Source organism: Adiantum capillus-veneris, chromosome 20 (genome assembly GCF_014529385.1).
Source record: "Adiantum capillus-veneris isolate H3 chromosome 20, ASM1452938v2, whole genome shotgun sequence".
In the NCBI taxonomy this organism is placed as follows: Eukaryota; Viridiplantae; Streptophyta; class Polypodiopsida; order Polypodiales; family Pteridaceae; genus Adiantum; species Adiantum capillus-veneris.
The window spans coordinates 33,407,171-33,424,750 of record NC_140950.1 but is presented as its reverse complement, the minus strand read 5'-3'; the positions used below and the strand labels follow the sequence as shown (position 1 = coordinate 33,424,750).

Below are 17,580 nucleotides of genomic sequence, written 5' to 3'. Positions count from 1 at the left end.
ATGAACATTTATCTGGATTCTTTGAGTTCAATGCAATGGAGTGAATTGAGGGCCATTTTGATCATCCATTAAAGCCAATCATGCACCTCCCAAGAAGGCACACCTGACTTATCCTCTGATTTTGCCAAAATTTCAGCAGCATCACAGCATAAATGGCTCAAAAGACCAAAAAACCAGCCATCACAACTCGGAAAAATTTTGGCAGTGTTTCCCCAGAAGTAGAGCAGTAGGAACCCAAAATATAGACTGTATATGTATGCATAAACTGTCAACAATAGAACCCGAGCATCAAATAGGACTCACTAGTACGTAGCCTATGGCGAGGTCACGAAAAGGGTGCTCCAGCTACCTGTATCACCGAAAGGATCTCCACATTTGAGAATCCCCCAGCTCAATAAAACCTCATGCTATCGACCCTCACACGAAGGCTAATGCAAATCGAGTATAGTCAAGTCTCAGAAATGACTATCTTCCAGACCAAGTCTCAGAAATGGCTGGGACTGCCAAATAAAACAATATATGGCTCCACAAAGGCGTACCATGTCAGTTTCCATAAGTAACGTACAATCCAACAGACAATGCGCTCACAGGCACCAAGTGATGCATACCCACAACAACTTCAACTGACACCAATGCTAGTATATCACTGTACTCCAGATACCTGTACCTGTGTGAATCACCTGTACCTGTACCAGTCCCTGTAACATGTAACCTGTAACCTGTAATCTGCAACCTGCAACCTGTAATCCCGAATCTCGAAGCTTGAAGCTCGAAGCAGAAGGTACTCGAAGAAGATCCTCCGTGGGGGCGCCAAAAGAATGTGAGCGGGATGGAAACACACAGAACGCCTCTATAACTACCCGACACACACTCTTGGGAAGATACACACACACACACACACACTAGGGGGCACAACTCGGCTTACACAACACACCTGGCCGAGATAGGACACACACCAATGGAGTGAGACGAGAGAGACTATCCACTTGCCCACTCCGCACACACACACACACACACACACACACACACACACACACACACACAAAACTCAGCTCAAAAGAGGAGAATTTCTGATTTTTAGATACAATAGAGCTTGGGCCAACACCAATGGGGAAAATAGCTCACACAATATGGGTAAAAGATACCAGATACAATCACAAATTGGAGCAGAAGCTTCACTCATAGGAGAAACTTACACAACCAAAACAGCAGAAAAAGATTGAGGAATTTGGCAAAATGGACAGCGCCATCGCGTCCGGAACGGCCCAAAACCCCAGTCTACAATGTCAAAGTGCTCAAATCCGACCTCGGATGAGCAGTTTACGGCCAAAACAGGCTCCAAAAACCCCAAAAACACACCTGCAGCTGTTCCTCCTCTTCTCTCCACGTTTTTTCTGGTCTTCTCTCAGTTTTTTCAGTTCCCACACTTAGCTTTATTAGTTGGGCACCCTTGGCCTTCTAGATGACCTCAAACGGACCCCGAACAGGCCAAAAACTACCTCGTAGTGCATAGTTGTCACCTTTTTGCATCATCCGCACACCTGGCACTCATTTCTTTTCAATAATGCGTCTCGCAACCACGTGAAGTGGCCCCAAAAAGTGGTCCTAATGATGACCTTTCTGCATAACTCTCACAAGAAAACACCCACGTTGTGTCCGTATTCATCCACGTGCAAATATTGACCCCGTTCGGCCTCCTGACGCCACTAGATGCCATCTGACGCACCTGCTTACCTCATGTCGTCGACCCGTGGATAGATTCCTTGAGAAGTTTTAAGCGCTACCAACTCCTCATTATTGTAGAAAAAACACACTGGTACTGGTAATAGTGAAAATCGATGCACTATGTACATGGTGTCCTACCTGTAGACATGTGGGCCCCACGTAACCACCTGGCTCTGGAAAATGGGAAATCCTTTATTCGATGCACCATGCGTGTGTATGTACATATGCACAATCCCTTGCTCCAAAAAACTCCTGACATAATCTGCCCATCCCCTAGCCTGTTAGATCATTCATGATCAGCAGCAGCAGCAAAGAGAGATATGAGACTCGCCGCATCACAGGTCTCCTCATCCCTCACCAACAGTGCTTGATCCACAGACAGCTCATCTTGCTCCACCATCATCAATCTAGCATGATACAATTCAAGACGCAATCCATTTACCCTTGACTTATGTAGAACACCATCCAGGTTAGCCAGCTAATATGTGCCATTTGGAAAACACTCCACTACCTTGAAAGGGCCTTCCCACTTAATTTGAAACTTCTTTTGGAAGGTGTTGTCCAGCTTACTGTTGTAGCGCAAAACCAAGTCATGTTTCTTGATACCCTTACTTTTGACCTTTTCATTTATCTTTGCCAAAGCCTTATCCTGCATCTACCCATAATGCTCCAATGCGCTCATCCTATCCAACTGAACCTCTTGTAACTGCAAGAGCCTCTCTTTGAATGCATCACTAGGCGGCCCAAGCAACTTCTCTAACATCTTGACCGCAGGCAACTCTACCTCCACAGGCAATAGTGCTTCCTTTCCATACACCAAATGAAATGGATTAAACCCTATACCTGTCTTCACCGAAGTACAGTAAGCCCATAATGCACTAGGCAATTCCAAATCCCAATTCTTTCCTTGGTGCTCTGTCACTTTAGAAATAATTTGTACCAACTCACCATTGAATCTTTCATTTAAGCCATTACACTGCGGGTAATAAGGAGTGGTATGCTGGTGCCTAATCTTCATCTTTGCGCATAAGAAGTCTAGCAGTTTAGCTCTAAATCCTAGCCCCTTATCTGAAAGTAGCTCTAATGGCACCCCAAACTTGCAACATATTTCATCATACACAAATTTTGCCACATCCTTTGCAGTGATCTGTTTTACTGCTATAGCCTCTGCCCATCTAGAGAGATAGTCCACTGCCGTCAAGATATAGCTTTTGCCCTGCTTGTGATAGGTAACGGGCCTATTGCATCAATCCCCCACTTTTTAAACACATCAAACGCCATAATGGTTTTTCGTAGCTCTGGCTTCAACACTCTCTTCCCAAATGCTTGACACCTATTGCAAGACCTACACCAATGGTGAACATCCTTGTGCAAACTAGGCCATACATACCCCTCTTGCAAAATCTTATGAAAGGTGATCTTTAGAGAAAAATGGCCACCACATGCGCCTTCATGATTCTCTTCCAACACTCTGTAAAGATCCTCCCGCCAAGGTACACGTCTCAAAACGAGATCAGCCCCTTTCATGTATAAGACATCACCAATCAATTTGTACATGTATGCTCTACGCACAAGCCATACTTCTTAGACTTCTAAATCTCCTTTGGAATGATTCCTGTTGGGTCTTGAACTTTAACCGTCAACGCGAGAGACGAGTTGTCAAACACCTGGCCTACGGGCGTTGGCGAAAAGGGCCAACTTTTACATTGTAACCCAATGTGACACAAACTGGGCGCCCACCTCAAAAAATCTAGGTTGGGCAGGCGGCCCAATGTGATAGGGGCCAAAGCAGCGTTGTTTTTCTTGAGAGGCTCCTGGCCATGTGATTGGAGTTGTGGAAAATGGCTTGGATCATGCCAAGTGGCCACTTATGAGCTCAAAGATCCTGAAAATGACCTTTGGCTCACCAAGTAAAAAAGCAATGTTTTCATGAAAACCACCTGCCACAAAAGCGATGGATCCAGAAATTTATATAACCTCCTCGTCACCTACAAATTCACTAACATTGCAAGTTATCTCTTTCTACTTAGAATCTATCTCTTGTGCTTAGAGAGTCCATGGTGGTGGATGTGAACAATGTCCAACGTAATTCTCACCACAAGCCATCTCCAATTGGTAGCACATCTGCGGTTGTTCTCTGTGAACAGATAAAGCGATGGCTATGTTTTATACAGCAACAAGCAAGGAAAATGCATAATGCAAATTTCTTCACACTCAAGAGAAAACTCGTGACTTGGAAAGCAAGATGTCCTTTATCAAACTTGTCTATTTAGGGACAATTGAGAACATAGACGACTTTGTGATGCTCACAAACTCAATGTTTGATTTTTGAGAGAAACGGGATATATAGAGGAAGGGTGTAGGCAAGAATCTTGAAAATTGGGCTCAACATGATATCACCAACAGAGAGAATACAAGCTATTAGTGTGTTAAAAGAAAAGAGCAGACAAGATACGAGTCAAGAGGGTCAAGAAAGATCTAGAAATGTCGAGATGCAGGCCTTCTAAACGAGGGCACAACATCTCTAGATCTCCCTAGACCTCCCCGACTCAAAAATTTGGAGTTGTGATGAGAAGGGAGAAGTGGAGCGTGACACAACACGAGGATTGTAAATCATGACTGCTGCACGGGACCTGCACGCCCGCCACCTTTGGATTTGCTTTGAACTATCACGGGACAGGATCATTTACATTGCCCTCTGCTACTTCCCCCCTCAGGTTCCAGATTTGCCACTACAAAGATGGAGAGGCACAAGGAGGACAGACCATCCCTATATGCATGCCTATCAAATGAGATTATGGAGTACTCGACATTCGAGGAATTTTTCCTTATGGGAGACTTCAATGCCATTCATGTTGTGACCAGTGTCAGACATACGACATGGAAGACCTGATGGCACTGGAGACTACAATGAGAGATTCAGTAGACAAGGCCCGCATCACAGAGTACGGCCACCATCTGCTCAAATTAGGCTCTCAGCAATGTCTTGTTATTTATAACAGGATGGCCCAGTGGCTCACTTTAGGAGGGCTGACATGGTATACCACATGGAGTTACAGTCGGGGGGGAGTACCGTGGATTACATATGGGATCAAGAGAGGCCACCCACCTACTCAGCTCTTCACCAGCCCACCCATACCTAATGGAGCCGATCACACCTATCTTGCACTCTCCTTCACTGGAAACACCACACCCTCCACACCCATGACACGGTTCCCCACACACCACGATTCATTTCACACACAAGCTACCCCCCCTATCCTCGACAGAGGTTGAGAAGGGACTCCTTTTACTCCACCCCTCTACACCACTACCTCCCCCATCACATCCATCCTTCAAACATCGGCTATTAGCTCTTTCCCCTTCACCACCCACACATGTCACACCTCCTGCCAAGGGACTATGCCACACAGAACAGTTTGTATGATGATGAGTTCAAAGACCTTTATCACCAGTTGCGTGCAAAGCGGACCCTTGGGGAGATCACTAATTGAGAGGCTAGGCGACATATGAAGATACTCACGCGCCGAAAGTGGCGAGCCTTTGAGGAGGCACAAGAGCTAGAGTTATGCCGCTTATTCATGAACATGGGCAATGCCATAGCATGGTGAACCCTTCTAGAGCCACAATCGCCTACCCCTATTGAGGATCCACGAGTATGGCACAATTATGCAGAGAAAATATATGAGGTACCAAACTAGCCTCTGATCCCTAAACCACCTGGGCCTCAACCCATGAGCTCCTCTTTCTTCACAGCGGAGATGGTCAAGAAGGCCATCCATAGTCTATAGCACCATCGGTCTTCAGAATATACAGGATTATAGAGTGAGCACCTCATTTACGTAGCCACCACTATAGCCCCATTGATTGCACATGTATTCAATCGAGCTATAGGGGAGGGAGACCCAGAGGAGTGGACTTGACACCGATGCACAAGTATGGGGAGGGACACCTTGGACCCAGGGTATTACAGGACTATTATGATAGGTCATACAATGGCCAAACTTTATGGGGCAGTACTTGAGGCTGAGCTCAGTTCATATGGAGAAAATGAGGGCCTACGGGCTCCTGGCCGAGCAGGGTTCAGGAGGACCTTCTCCACTTTTTATCACATCTTCATTCTGCATTGCCTTATTGATGGGACAAAGGTGTGAAAGAAGAAACATCGATGAGATATCCGACCGCACATTACGAGCAGGAGGAGTAGCTAACCTAGAAGGTACCCCAATCCACATTATGCTATACGCTAACCTAGCACCAGGTTATGGGTATACCAAAACCCTTGGTTGTGAGAGAACCTAAAACTCACGGTTGACGAGAACACCAAAAACTCAAGATATTGTGAGAGTGATGTATCTAGTTCGGGCTTGAGCGGGGGATTGTTAGGTTTTCAAGCCCAAGTTTGTGGGAACATGCCCCATGGCATGCAAGCAAATTCACTTCTAGGTCAAGTTTGCATGGCAAAGTTAAACTCCATATATATGTAAAAAGCTTTTGAATTAAAATAGACATAGTGTTATTTTTTGTATAGTGTCGAACTCCTCTCTCTCTCTCTCTCTCTCTCTCTCTCTCTCTCTCTCTCCACCTGCACGCTCCAAGCTCGCCATAGTTCCTTCACATCAACACCCTCCATAGTTGGGATCTCCTACAGAGAGGAGGTGGAGGGTGAGGAGAACTTTTTTTGCAAATGCAAAGCTTACGATGATATTAGAGGCAAATACGAGTCACTTTTCAGAGGGACACCTACCCTCCGCGAGATCATGCACTCTTGAGATCAGAGACACTTGGGGCACTATCCGCTGGAGATACAGAGGCACGAAGACACACTTGTACAACAATAGCTTACAATTTTTTTGGACCACACACCCTCCACTCTGAGATCCACCAAGGGGAGTGACTCTCCAATAGGCTAAGACGAGACGGGCCCTATGACTCCACAGACCTGAGCGCGTTGAGCTACTAAGGAGGACGTGCCTTAATGATGGTCACCCATCTACGTTCATCCAAGCAACCCTTGCTCACGATCCTCCCATGTATCACATTTTACACCCTCCAATTAGCACAACATGGAGCTAGCTAGCTTGATGCATTTGCATGGTTGTACTACCTAAGCATATAGACATGTACATACCCCTAATACTAGAGCTCCATCCCCCCCATAGATCCCATCACAAACCAAGGTTTTTTTAAATCCTTATCCTTATTTTGTACAGTTTGGATTGTTTTGTCTTTTTTTATAGATGGAGGACAAATACACACGTATATTTGATTTGTCTCATAGGCTAACTTCGGCCTCACAAAGACGTTAAAAATATCTCTCTCTCTCTCTCTCTCTCTCTCTCTCTCTCTCTCTCTCTCTCTCTCTCTCTCTCTCTCTCTCATAGATCTTTAAGGTCTCTTGGGATAGTTTCCTACAACCTTAAAATTCTCTTCTTCTTCTTCATCCTCTCTCTCTCTCTCTCTCTCTCTCTCTCTCTCTCTCTCTCTCTCTCTCTCTCTCTCTCCCTCCCCATCCGATAATTTACCATTTGACCAAGCATGCCCCTAGGAGAACAATGGGAATAAAGAAATTAAAGACACTTGAGCAAATAAAACACCCAATTTAAGACACAAACAAATAGCACACTCAAAGTGATGGCACCCGTATACTGGAAACATAGTAATAGAGCTAGGTACATTAGCACTATGGTTTTTGATGATGTATAGACCCTTATAAGTTCAGAATAGTTTGAACTCACAAATTATAAAACACTCAAAAAAAATACAAAAGCAAGGGACACAAGAAAACAAGAAAAAAAGAACTAAATCACTTTATTTGCTACTGAATAACACTAGATAGAATAAACATTCTTCCCTAAATAATGTTTAGAAAAGGCATAAGCAAAAAAAGTTGAAGCAGCTTACTTGACTAAAAATTGAAACAAGTACTCAACTTTTAACTAACAAGGATAAGACATCTTAAAGACTTAATCATAGAAATCACACTCCATATAACAACTTCTAAACGAGCAAATTCTTAAATCCTAATGTAAGCTAAATACTAGAAAAGAATACCACTACAAACCTACAAAGAAAGGCTAAAAATAACCAAAGAAGTACAAAGATCCAAATATGTGACCTCAAGTTCGTTGCTTGCCCAAATAGAAATAATAAAATTATCACCTTTATCATGCATAGCTTGGACAACAGCTATAACATCCCTACTCACGTCATCATTGCCCAAGAGTAGGTGCACCTACGAAGGATCATGCAAAGAAAAATTCATGGTTAAGATAATTTTAAGAAAATGAACACGAGCGTAAATGAAAGTAGCAAACTTGATTATTGGACTAAATGAAATCCATCAAAGAAGTTGAACTTTTAGTCTTGACAGAGGCATATGAGTAGGTAGAATATGAAAAAGGTGGCATCGTCACTAGGATTCCAAACTCACATGTATACATCCCTACAAAGAGGCCCTAAAAAGGGGGAAGGATTTGGTAAGTCAACAAATGCATGCATAGGACAAGCCCATCTTCATCGAGGAGGAACCTCACATAGAGTGTATCATGCAACGAGTGTTATACAAGTAAATGATAAATACATGACTTGTGGATGTTGAGATGGCTACAACTAAGAGTCCATTGTGTTGCATATGGTGGATCAATGTTGTTAAGGTGGTGAGATGGTGCCATGAGCATTCCAAAGATGCCTGGGTTTTTAGTGAACGAGTGGAGATCGGGATATACACCATGGAGATAAACAAGTGCCTTACAAGGAGCAATGGGTGGTGTCTTTTCCCTTTGTTCATTGATTGTCCCAAAGGGAATCAACATCAAAAAAGGTACAAGCCTCAAATATAAATCAACAAATGTGTTGTGATGATCATTAGAATATAACATGTGTGTTTGTCTCCTTATGTCTGAGGCTCAAAGTGAATGAGAAAGGGGTGGAGAACGAGGACTACTATGCCACGTCAAAGAAGGGCAAGAGGAACGCCGACCAATGCACCTCCAAGCCTAGGCAAATTGAGAAGTCCCCCCCCCCCCCCCCCCCCCCCCCCCAAGAAGCGTAGAAAGTCGGTGGAAATTGAAGACACCAAAGAAGAGAAGGAGTGGGAAGATAGCTAGGGGGAGTCTCACCATAAACCATCACTCACGTGTTGAAGAGGGACTTTTGCATGAACGTATAATGACCAAAACTCACACTGACCATCCAATCGAGGACAATACATAACAATTAGAAAGAGATATCTTGAGTGCCTTTACGACAAGTATGTAGTTATTGTGGATAAACTCATGCGACATTAATTGTGGTGTCCTTATGGCTTTATGTCTCTAGAGACAAGTTTCAATATTTGATTGCAAAAATTAACATTGTTGTGGGACCTTGACGAAATTATTGATGATTTATACAACACACAAAGCAAAACTAATTAACGCTCTCAAAGACACTTTCAAATCCGTAAGGCTCAAATAATCCTTGCTTATGATCGACTTATTAGTTTGAAGGAATTTGGTGCAGACGTGACATCTATTTTGTAGATTGGCTAGGTTTGATGACATGGATCCCAATTTAGCTTTGTGCAGAGCCCAAGTGCTATGGCTCGGCCTTCCCACACGCGTCGCTGTGTCTCACTCTAGCCCTCTAGTAGCTACATGGAATGATATGAGATTTGATGTCATCAAAACTATTGTGCCTCTTAGACATTAGTATTTGTTAGAGAATGGCACTTTTATCGTCATCATGCAAGGTGATGACTCTCTAGAGTGGTCAACATTAGCACAAACGCAAGCTTGACACTTTGGCACGCTTTCTATTTGAATGCTGTCAGAGAGTTTTGGAGGTTTGAAAATGACGAAGACCTTGAGGTTGTAAGTGCGCCAGTCTCTCTTTGGCAACTTTGAAGTTTCTTTAGTGTTTAATCTCGTGTTATGTGCCAGTCATCACTATCTTCTAATAATCTCCAAGGCTTCGAGAAGGATGCCTGTGGCATGATAGACAAGGTGAGGGCATCCAAAAAGTAAACACATGCCTTGCCACTCCTTGTACAAGGACAAGGAGCGATAGGTAGTAGCACATTGGGCTTGCAAAACGGGTCCCATCCTTCGCACAATATATATCGATAGCCAAATGAATGAGGTTTCTCATTGTTAGTATGTACCTTGTGTGGATGCTCGACACTTTTACGAAGGCTAAAGACATCGTCCTTGAAATGTTTGTGGGCACAACAATGATATAGCAAACATGTCTCCAATTGCACAAGCGTTGTTGGCCTCGAGTACGAGCTTGCTTCTCAACTTGCTTGAAGGGAATGGAAGCTCTATCCCCAATCTTGGGAAGACAAGATATGTGGATGTCATCACTCAAAGCAAGTGCAAGTGTGCAAACAACATAAGGTACAACATTTGCTCCAAAATTTCAAGTGCTCAACATTTATGGTTTTTTGCATAAACGTCCTCGTGGGATACAAGTTTTATTTGTGTCTGTGCATGAGGCAACTTGTTTAATTTAGAATGAGCTATTTTGAGAAGTGCTTGATCCAAACAAAACCACAGACGAAGGTTTAGGACAGGCTCTCTTACTACAGACTAAACTTTACACCAAAGTTCTGCCCATGATGACTTTTGAGGAAAATTGAGGAAATTAAATTTCTTTGAACAGGAGAAACTTTACACCAAAGGCCTACACGAGTGATAATTTAAGGAAATAGCAAGACAAATCGGATGTAATGATCCCTCTTCATAGGGCTGCTTGCACTCCTATGCAGTAGAAGACCTTTGACAAGGTAAGACAATATGGTGAACATACCACTCACTCTAACCAGAGAACGTGCTGGACTTGCCCCTCAACAACTTGATGATTCCCATAGGCCCTCCTCGCATAACCTTCGATGACAAAATCTGCTGTCACGACGCATGTCCCTGGTTCTATTTGAGGGTCTTGTTCATGTCCAAAGTAGAGCTTCTTCCTACATGGGCTTTCCACTGTAAACTACGACGTGTTAAGGCTTTCCAGATTGGATGGCTTAAGCACATTGAAGCCATCTGCTGCAGTTGACATTAGTAAACCGGGAATTTGAGGATGCCAATGAAGCTCTTTCATGTCCTTTTGACCCTGCAAATCATGTGGTGAAGTCAAGTAAGCAATTACTTTTTGTGGCAGTTGGACTGGAAATTCACTACCACCCTATTTAATGGCATTTATCCTATAAATTTGAAACGCAGCCTGATGTAAATTTCGCTTGGCAGGATGACCAAAGTTTACTTTTTCCTTCAGAGATTTTAATTACCTGGTGTACAAACAAAAGCTGGGGAGGTAAATTCTCTGGAGCCTCCACCTTTTGCTTCATTTGAGCTTGAAACTCTGCTTCCTCTTCTGTATCCCGCTCCAGAGATAAATCCCAGATTCTGCATTATGTAAAATTTGCGTGTGTTATATGCAAACTCTTTTTTACATGAGTAGTTGAACTGGGTAGCCAAAGCTGGGAAAAGCACGCATTACGTTAATTGGTCATCCGCAGAGGTAACACCTATCGTTGATGCTTCATGACTGCTCCACTCAATCGATGTAATAGGTTCCTTATGGTATTTGAAGTGAGCAACAAAGGAGTCCTCCTGCAGCAAGGTGCACCTATTTAAATCAAAATGTCGTATGGTGCAAGTACTTTCCAGCTATTGGGAAAAACCCAATCATCAACGTCGCATAGGAGAGTTTAAATAAATTCAGACTTAATGGAAACCTTAAAAGCTCGCAAGTCCCATATACGGAATGTTCCATCGTCACTTCCAGAGGCTAGCATGCAGCTTGCTAGCCTGATACATGCACGCAGCAAGAAAAAGCTTCCTTAAGCATTCAGCACATACAAGGTCACCTCCTTACAGGCAGAATGATTCACTATATTATTTTGGCACAAGAACTTGCAACACTAGTCAAGCACGACAAAAAAAGAGGGAGAGACTACAAGAGCAAGCAGGTGAGAAGGATGACATGAGGAGCATGCCACAATAAAGAGAGACACAAAAAAGCTGTGAATCCAAACAGACCTACATTTGGAGCCAACAGACAGGAGTCAACTGAAGAATGTACTGGTCCATGGCCCAACAAAATGCAGAGAATGAGATGCAAGAGATTGGGCTGTGGGATGCACATCCCCAGTCACACACACGCTGTACATGTGTCAGAATCATGCCCTTATAGCAATGAGACCGAAAGCGCGATTGGCTGTGAGATGCACATCCCCAGTCACAGACGCTGTACTGCCCTTATAGCAATGAGACCGATGGCACGAGTGCTTCCACAAGGATTTTAACCACTTAACACGCTCTTAGTACCCACATCAACATAGAGTAGCACACAAACAACACATGGATTAAAAAAGAAGAGTCAATAAAGAGGCTAACATGCAACCACAGAAACAGAGACTCGTCATTTTGTCTACGGCATGCATGCTCCACCTCATGCACAGACAACCCTGTTTAGACGTTCACAAAAACCACATTCAGTGAAAACCTGTTCCATGAAATGACATTAACATCTGAATCATGTGCCTTGACTGAAAGAACCATCCCATCACGTCGTCGTGCATCCCAAATCCCTACAGTTGTATCCACCGAGCAGGATGCGAACACATCTGGTTCTGTCGGACTCCACTGCAAGTAGAAGAGCTCTTATCATCTTTGACATCTCAGCATTCTCAAAACATAAAACAGCAACAGCATTTTCCGACCATACAGTTTGCATGACACACTACATTTTACATGTTACAAAATAACAATCCCAATACTTTACTTCATCATTCTCAAGCTAAGACATGCAAACAGCTAATGCTGTGTACATTTTATCACGAATAAATTGGCCAATCCAAGCTATGAATTTATGTTTTGCAATAGATACCTTGGTGAACTACAAGATGGGGTAAAAACACTTGCACTAAAGACACAATCACCATTTCTTTCCTTTGCTTACATTTTTTAAGATCTACCTAAAAATGCCTTAGGCAAACAGATGGACAGAGTACACAAGAGAAGCTCACTTGAATGGAACTTTGTAAACAGGCTCAACTTTAACGCCAAGCACAGCAAGGACATAAGACTTAATTTCTAGATTTTGAAGTCATGCAACAACATCAACCTAAAGAGGGAAATGTGCGGAAGATTCAGTTTTTTATTCTCGCAAGAATGCACGATTGAAACATGACCTCACTCTCTTAAGTGCAACTGTTATAGGCTTGGGCACTCCAATGAGAAAATGAATAGCAACACACGAACAAAATCTGCAAACAACTGAACTTGACGGGCACGCGCACACGCGAGAGAGAGAGAGAGAGAGAGAGAGAGAGAGAGAGAGAGAGAGAGAGAGAGAGAGTCGACACGGCATGGCGGAGTTCCGAGCCAAGACGCACTAGCCCCAAAGACTGACCCCCCTTTCGGTATTTCTTTATTATTGCTTCGCAAAGGTACAACTCCCCAAGGGTACAACTTTCTCCGAGACTCTACGTCCATTTGCTCTCTCAAAAGTGACGCTCTAGGCACTTATAAACGTACGAGGGATGCCCAAAAGCAGAGCCCCAGAAGCACTAATCTCCAAAAGCAGTGGCTCCAATGCTGGCGCCCAAATTTGCCAAGAACAACAGCGCAAATTGCCGAAATCCGTACCTAGTGCCACAAGGTAGCAGCCAGCACAATTTATGGATTTCACATGTAGCCCTTACGCTTTTTATCAGTAGGGTTTAGGCCTCTCGCCTGGTGCTCCATAAGTTGGTAGGGGTTAGGATTTTTCCAATCCCTCAACCCTTGGGCCCCTTGACCCATCTTTTGGATTTACTTCCTTGTCCTCTTGACCAATTCTTTCAAGTTGGGTACGCCACGCCACCAACTTGTTCCTGAACAAAATGTAATCCAGGGCCCTCGATTACATTCCCTTGCAAAGCAACCGAAGGACAAGAAACTTCCTTAAGTAGACACTAACTCTATGTACCCATGCACTAGACTCCACAAATCTAGCACTTCTATAGAGACATCAATCAATGATCAATCACACTTCTGTCAAGGGTCTGAGATACAAATCATGATCATTGTACTTACTCAGCAATCACATCCAGACCACACTGATCTTTTCACAGATGTCTTGATCTACTAAGTCTTGTTACTATCAGATTCATATTCTTTTGTTTTCAAATTTCAAGCAAACCATGCCCATGACCATCACCACATGCAGTACATTCACGAAGCATACAGTTCACAAAATCATACACTTAGTTCACATTGAATACTGTGTTTCGATCTTTCAATTTAGCCATCTCATCCTATCCAGAACTCAATGCACCTAGATCACTCTTGTAAGCTGCAACGGAATGAATGTTTAAACTTTGCTCAAGATGAGTGCTCCGATCTGTGCTCAAGGTTCCTTTTTATTCTTATGGAAGGGAGAGCCTTCCGTTCTTAATGAGAGATTTCAATGGATACAAACAAAGTGAATGGACACTATGCGTGAAAGTGTATGAGACTGAGAGATAGAGAGAGAAGAGAATATGACACCAGAGACGTAAAACCCTCCTCCAAAGGCCCCACTCTCGTTGGCGAGAGTGGTCTACTATTGATTGCACAAACTGGTACAAAGTGGATGTATGAGAGCTGATGTAAGTCTAGGGCTATGTCGATGTCGACGACGTGGATGACGAGACCGACTCTATGGCTGAAAACTGGTGCACTTTCCCTACTATCCAAAAACGCCAATGGGCTGAAATCTGCTGATGCAAAACGCAGGTCCTTTATTGCTGAATTCCAGATGCTGTGGCGAAGCTGAAAACGCTAGATGGCTGGGGTCTTATGGCGATGCTACTGTGGGCTGAAAACGCCAGGGTGCTGGATCTCCATGGCGAGGATGACTTGATGAAAAACGCCAAGTGCTGGGGTGTCTTATGGTGATGATGTTGTGCTGAGGGTTCTTGCTTGGAGGAAAACCGCCACCAATGGGGGGGGGTCTTGCTTGAGAGAGAGAGGGGGAACCTGCTGCCTGTGGCATGTGTTCTCCTTCCTCTTTTGCCAATTAGTGCTAGCCTAGGTTTGCTTATATATTATCTTACCCAATTTGCCCTACTCAGTTCCCAACAAAAGTCACTTGAAATAATAAGTGAAAAATGTCAAAAATAGGAAAAATAGGTAAAATACACTGGAAAATTCCCCTGAAGGATTCTGATGGATTCTATTGGGAATGCTTATGATCGTGCTATGTGCAACCAGAGGATATGCATCTACACTAAGTGCCTGGGCATGCACGGTCTGCGAATAGTCTGCGAATATGCACGGTCTGCCGGAACACTTGCTAATCTAGACTGACTGGACTGACGGAACCCTTGTCGTGTTGTAGCTTGTCCACGGACACATAGAGTTGGATGTGTCACGTGACATCCTTTCCTTTTCAAAGTGAGATACTGGTACCGAACTGTATGGCGTCGAGGGAGATCGCCAATAGCATCCGGAATCTTGGAAGGGACTCTTCACCGGCACACTCTGATGTGTGGGTTGTGCGGTACTTGAACTTCATAAAGGTCTGCAACGCTTGCTTCTTTGGGCCGTGCCGAAAGCAACACAAAGTCTTCTGAGGCTCCTTCAATGCTTCAACTTCATCTAGAGTCATGCTTCTTTCTCCTTCAAGAATCTCCATGGCTGAAAATTCTTGAAACCATTTCCAACACAAAACCATGAACATATCTATTCCATGTAAATGTAAAGTGACTGGAAAAAAAATTGTCTTCCTAAAAGATTATGCATGCAATGTAGATGAGCAAAGAGACGGAGTGTCAAACCGTTCACCACACACACGCAAACAATGAGATCGAATCTTATCTTGCTGACCTAAATCAATCAACGGTGGCAATTCACAACGGAAATGCCCATGCTTGGTGCTCATAGTACATACTTTCTTTCTTTCTACAACTGTGTCGTGCCAAGGAAGAGACATGGAATGTGACTTCCTTGAATGCATACTTTTCAGCTTTTCATGAAAAATCCCCATACATTCGTGCTCATTCATGAGTGAAACGTGCTCACGTACAATATGTCATGCCTAGGAAAAGGAATCACACAAAGACGCTGACGAAAATACAAGAAACGCTCACGAATGAAACACTCGTACAATGCGTGCTGACTAATCATGCGAACACATAACACTTCCTGTGAGGGTTCCTTGGACCTAGGCTCGAGAGCCAAGATCGGTTCTTCGTGAGTGATCGAATTTGCAATGAGGTTAGCTTCGCTAGAAAAAGTATCAACAAACACATCATCCTTGTGAACAATCACATCATCTTCATGCAACTCATCATGCTAGTGAGAAATCAAATCCTGATCATGCAAATCATCCGGCTTGTGAGAAATCACATCTTGATCAGCATGCAAATCATCATGATTGTCATTGTCATCCAAATCATCATGCTTATCATCATGCAAATCCTGTGTGTCATGCTTTGGAGAAGAAGAGACTGAGAGAGTCTCCTTCTTTTGAATCCGTTCAATCTTCGCCTGCACATTAGCAATGAGAGATGGAGAATGAACAACTTTCTCTCTAGGAATGACAATGGGAGAGTCACTTTTGGCATTGAAAGTGAACGTATTTTCCGCCCAATCAATGAGAGGGTTATGCTCACGAAACCATCGAATGCCCAAAATCATATCACATCCTGAGAGAGGAGAGACAAAAATTTTCTATGGAAAGCAGCTTGTTGAACTGTAAACAACACATCAAGGTACTCTTTCGTGATGAGAGAGTCCATATCGGGAGCAAAGAAAGAGACCTTGAGAGAAGATTTCTGACTAACCTCTAGGCGGGCTCTCTCAACAAGAGAGGGACTGATCACATCATGCATACTGCCTGGGTCAAACGATAAAACAAAACGCTGCCCCGTCATATGACCATAACATTTAATGAGAGACTCATCAATGGGAGGGTCAGGAGAAACTTGGGGCACACTCGTGTTATCATTAATTGCATTGACAGAGGAAGTGGGTTCTGTGGATTCTTTAGATTCATTAGAGTCAAGCTTAGGACATGTTCTTTTTATGTGACCCTTATTTCCCGTCTTCTTAGTTGTCGCAAAATAAGCATTAAATTAATGCAACCAAGAATGAATAACACTAGCGTTGTAACAGACTAGGACACTCAAGTCAAGAATCAACCGCGACAGCACCAAATTACCACTTCAAAACAATTCACAGATCACAATAGATTTGCACTGGCCCGGCGGAGTTCCGAGCCTAGAGATATTGCCCTAAAGTCTGGCGCCCCTTTCGGTATTTCTTTTTATATTAATCAGTTCCAAGTACAAGAGAGTGGGTCGGGATTCACTCTCAGACTCTGCGTCCAGATGCTCTGAGAAGTGAGGCCCTCACCACTAATTTAAAGGTTACAAGGGATGCCCAAAAGCAAAGCCCCAAAAGCTTCAAATCAAAAGCAATTGCTCTCTCTCACACAGAGAGTCAAAACTTGAAAGCAAAAGCATTCTCTCTCTCTCTCTCTCTCTCTCTCTCTCTCTCTCTCTCTCTCTCTCTCTCTCTCTCTCTCTCTCTCTCTCTCTCTCTCTCGTTGCGTAGAGAAAAAGCAAAATTTACGTCGCTCATCATTAATTAAAATATATTTTTTTTATTATTATTTTTTATTTTCAACCTCCGCGATTTTCGGAAATTAGGGTTTTTGGTAGAAATTAGGGTTTCTGTTGTCCGCCACGTCATCACTTGGTGACATACCCCCCTCTTGAAAGCATTGTAATCGACCGCGATTACGCCTGCAAAACCGACAAAAGCCATAAACCGTCTTAGCAGACACTGACTGTTAGTACCTACGTACTAGGAACACACATCTAGCACATGTACAAAATCG

General features: G+C 43.5%; 1 protein-coding gene across 1 annotated transcript in view; it reads right to left on the bottom strand.

Moving 5' to 3' along the window:
* Positions 1 to 10,329: 10,329 nt before the first annotated feature.
* Positions 10,330 to 17,580, bottom strand: part of LOC147432340 (Transducin family protein / WD-40 repeat family protein) — a 48,916-nt gene continuing 41,665 nt past the window's right edge. The window contains exons 8-12 of the mRNA XM_086492321.1: positions 12,217 to 12,356; positions 11,447 to 11,519; positions 11,209 to 11,321; positions 10,997 to 11,114; positions 10,330 to 10,821 (exon numbers count right to left, since the gene is read on the bottom strand). Coding sequence (XP_086348447.1) covers positions 10,699 to 10,821; positions 10,997 to 11,114; positions 11,209 to 11,321; positions 11,447 to 11,519; positions 12,217 to 12,356 — 567 coding nt within the window. The 3' untranslated portion in view covers positions 10,330 to 10,698. The remainder of the gene's footprint in view (positions 10,822 to 10,996; positions 11,115 to 11,208; positions 11,322 to 11,446; positions 11,520 to 12,216; positions 12,357 to 17,580) is intronic.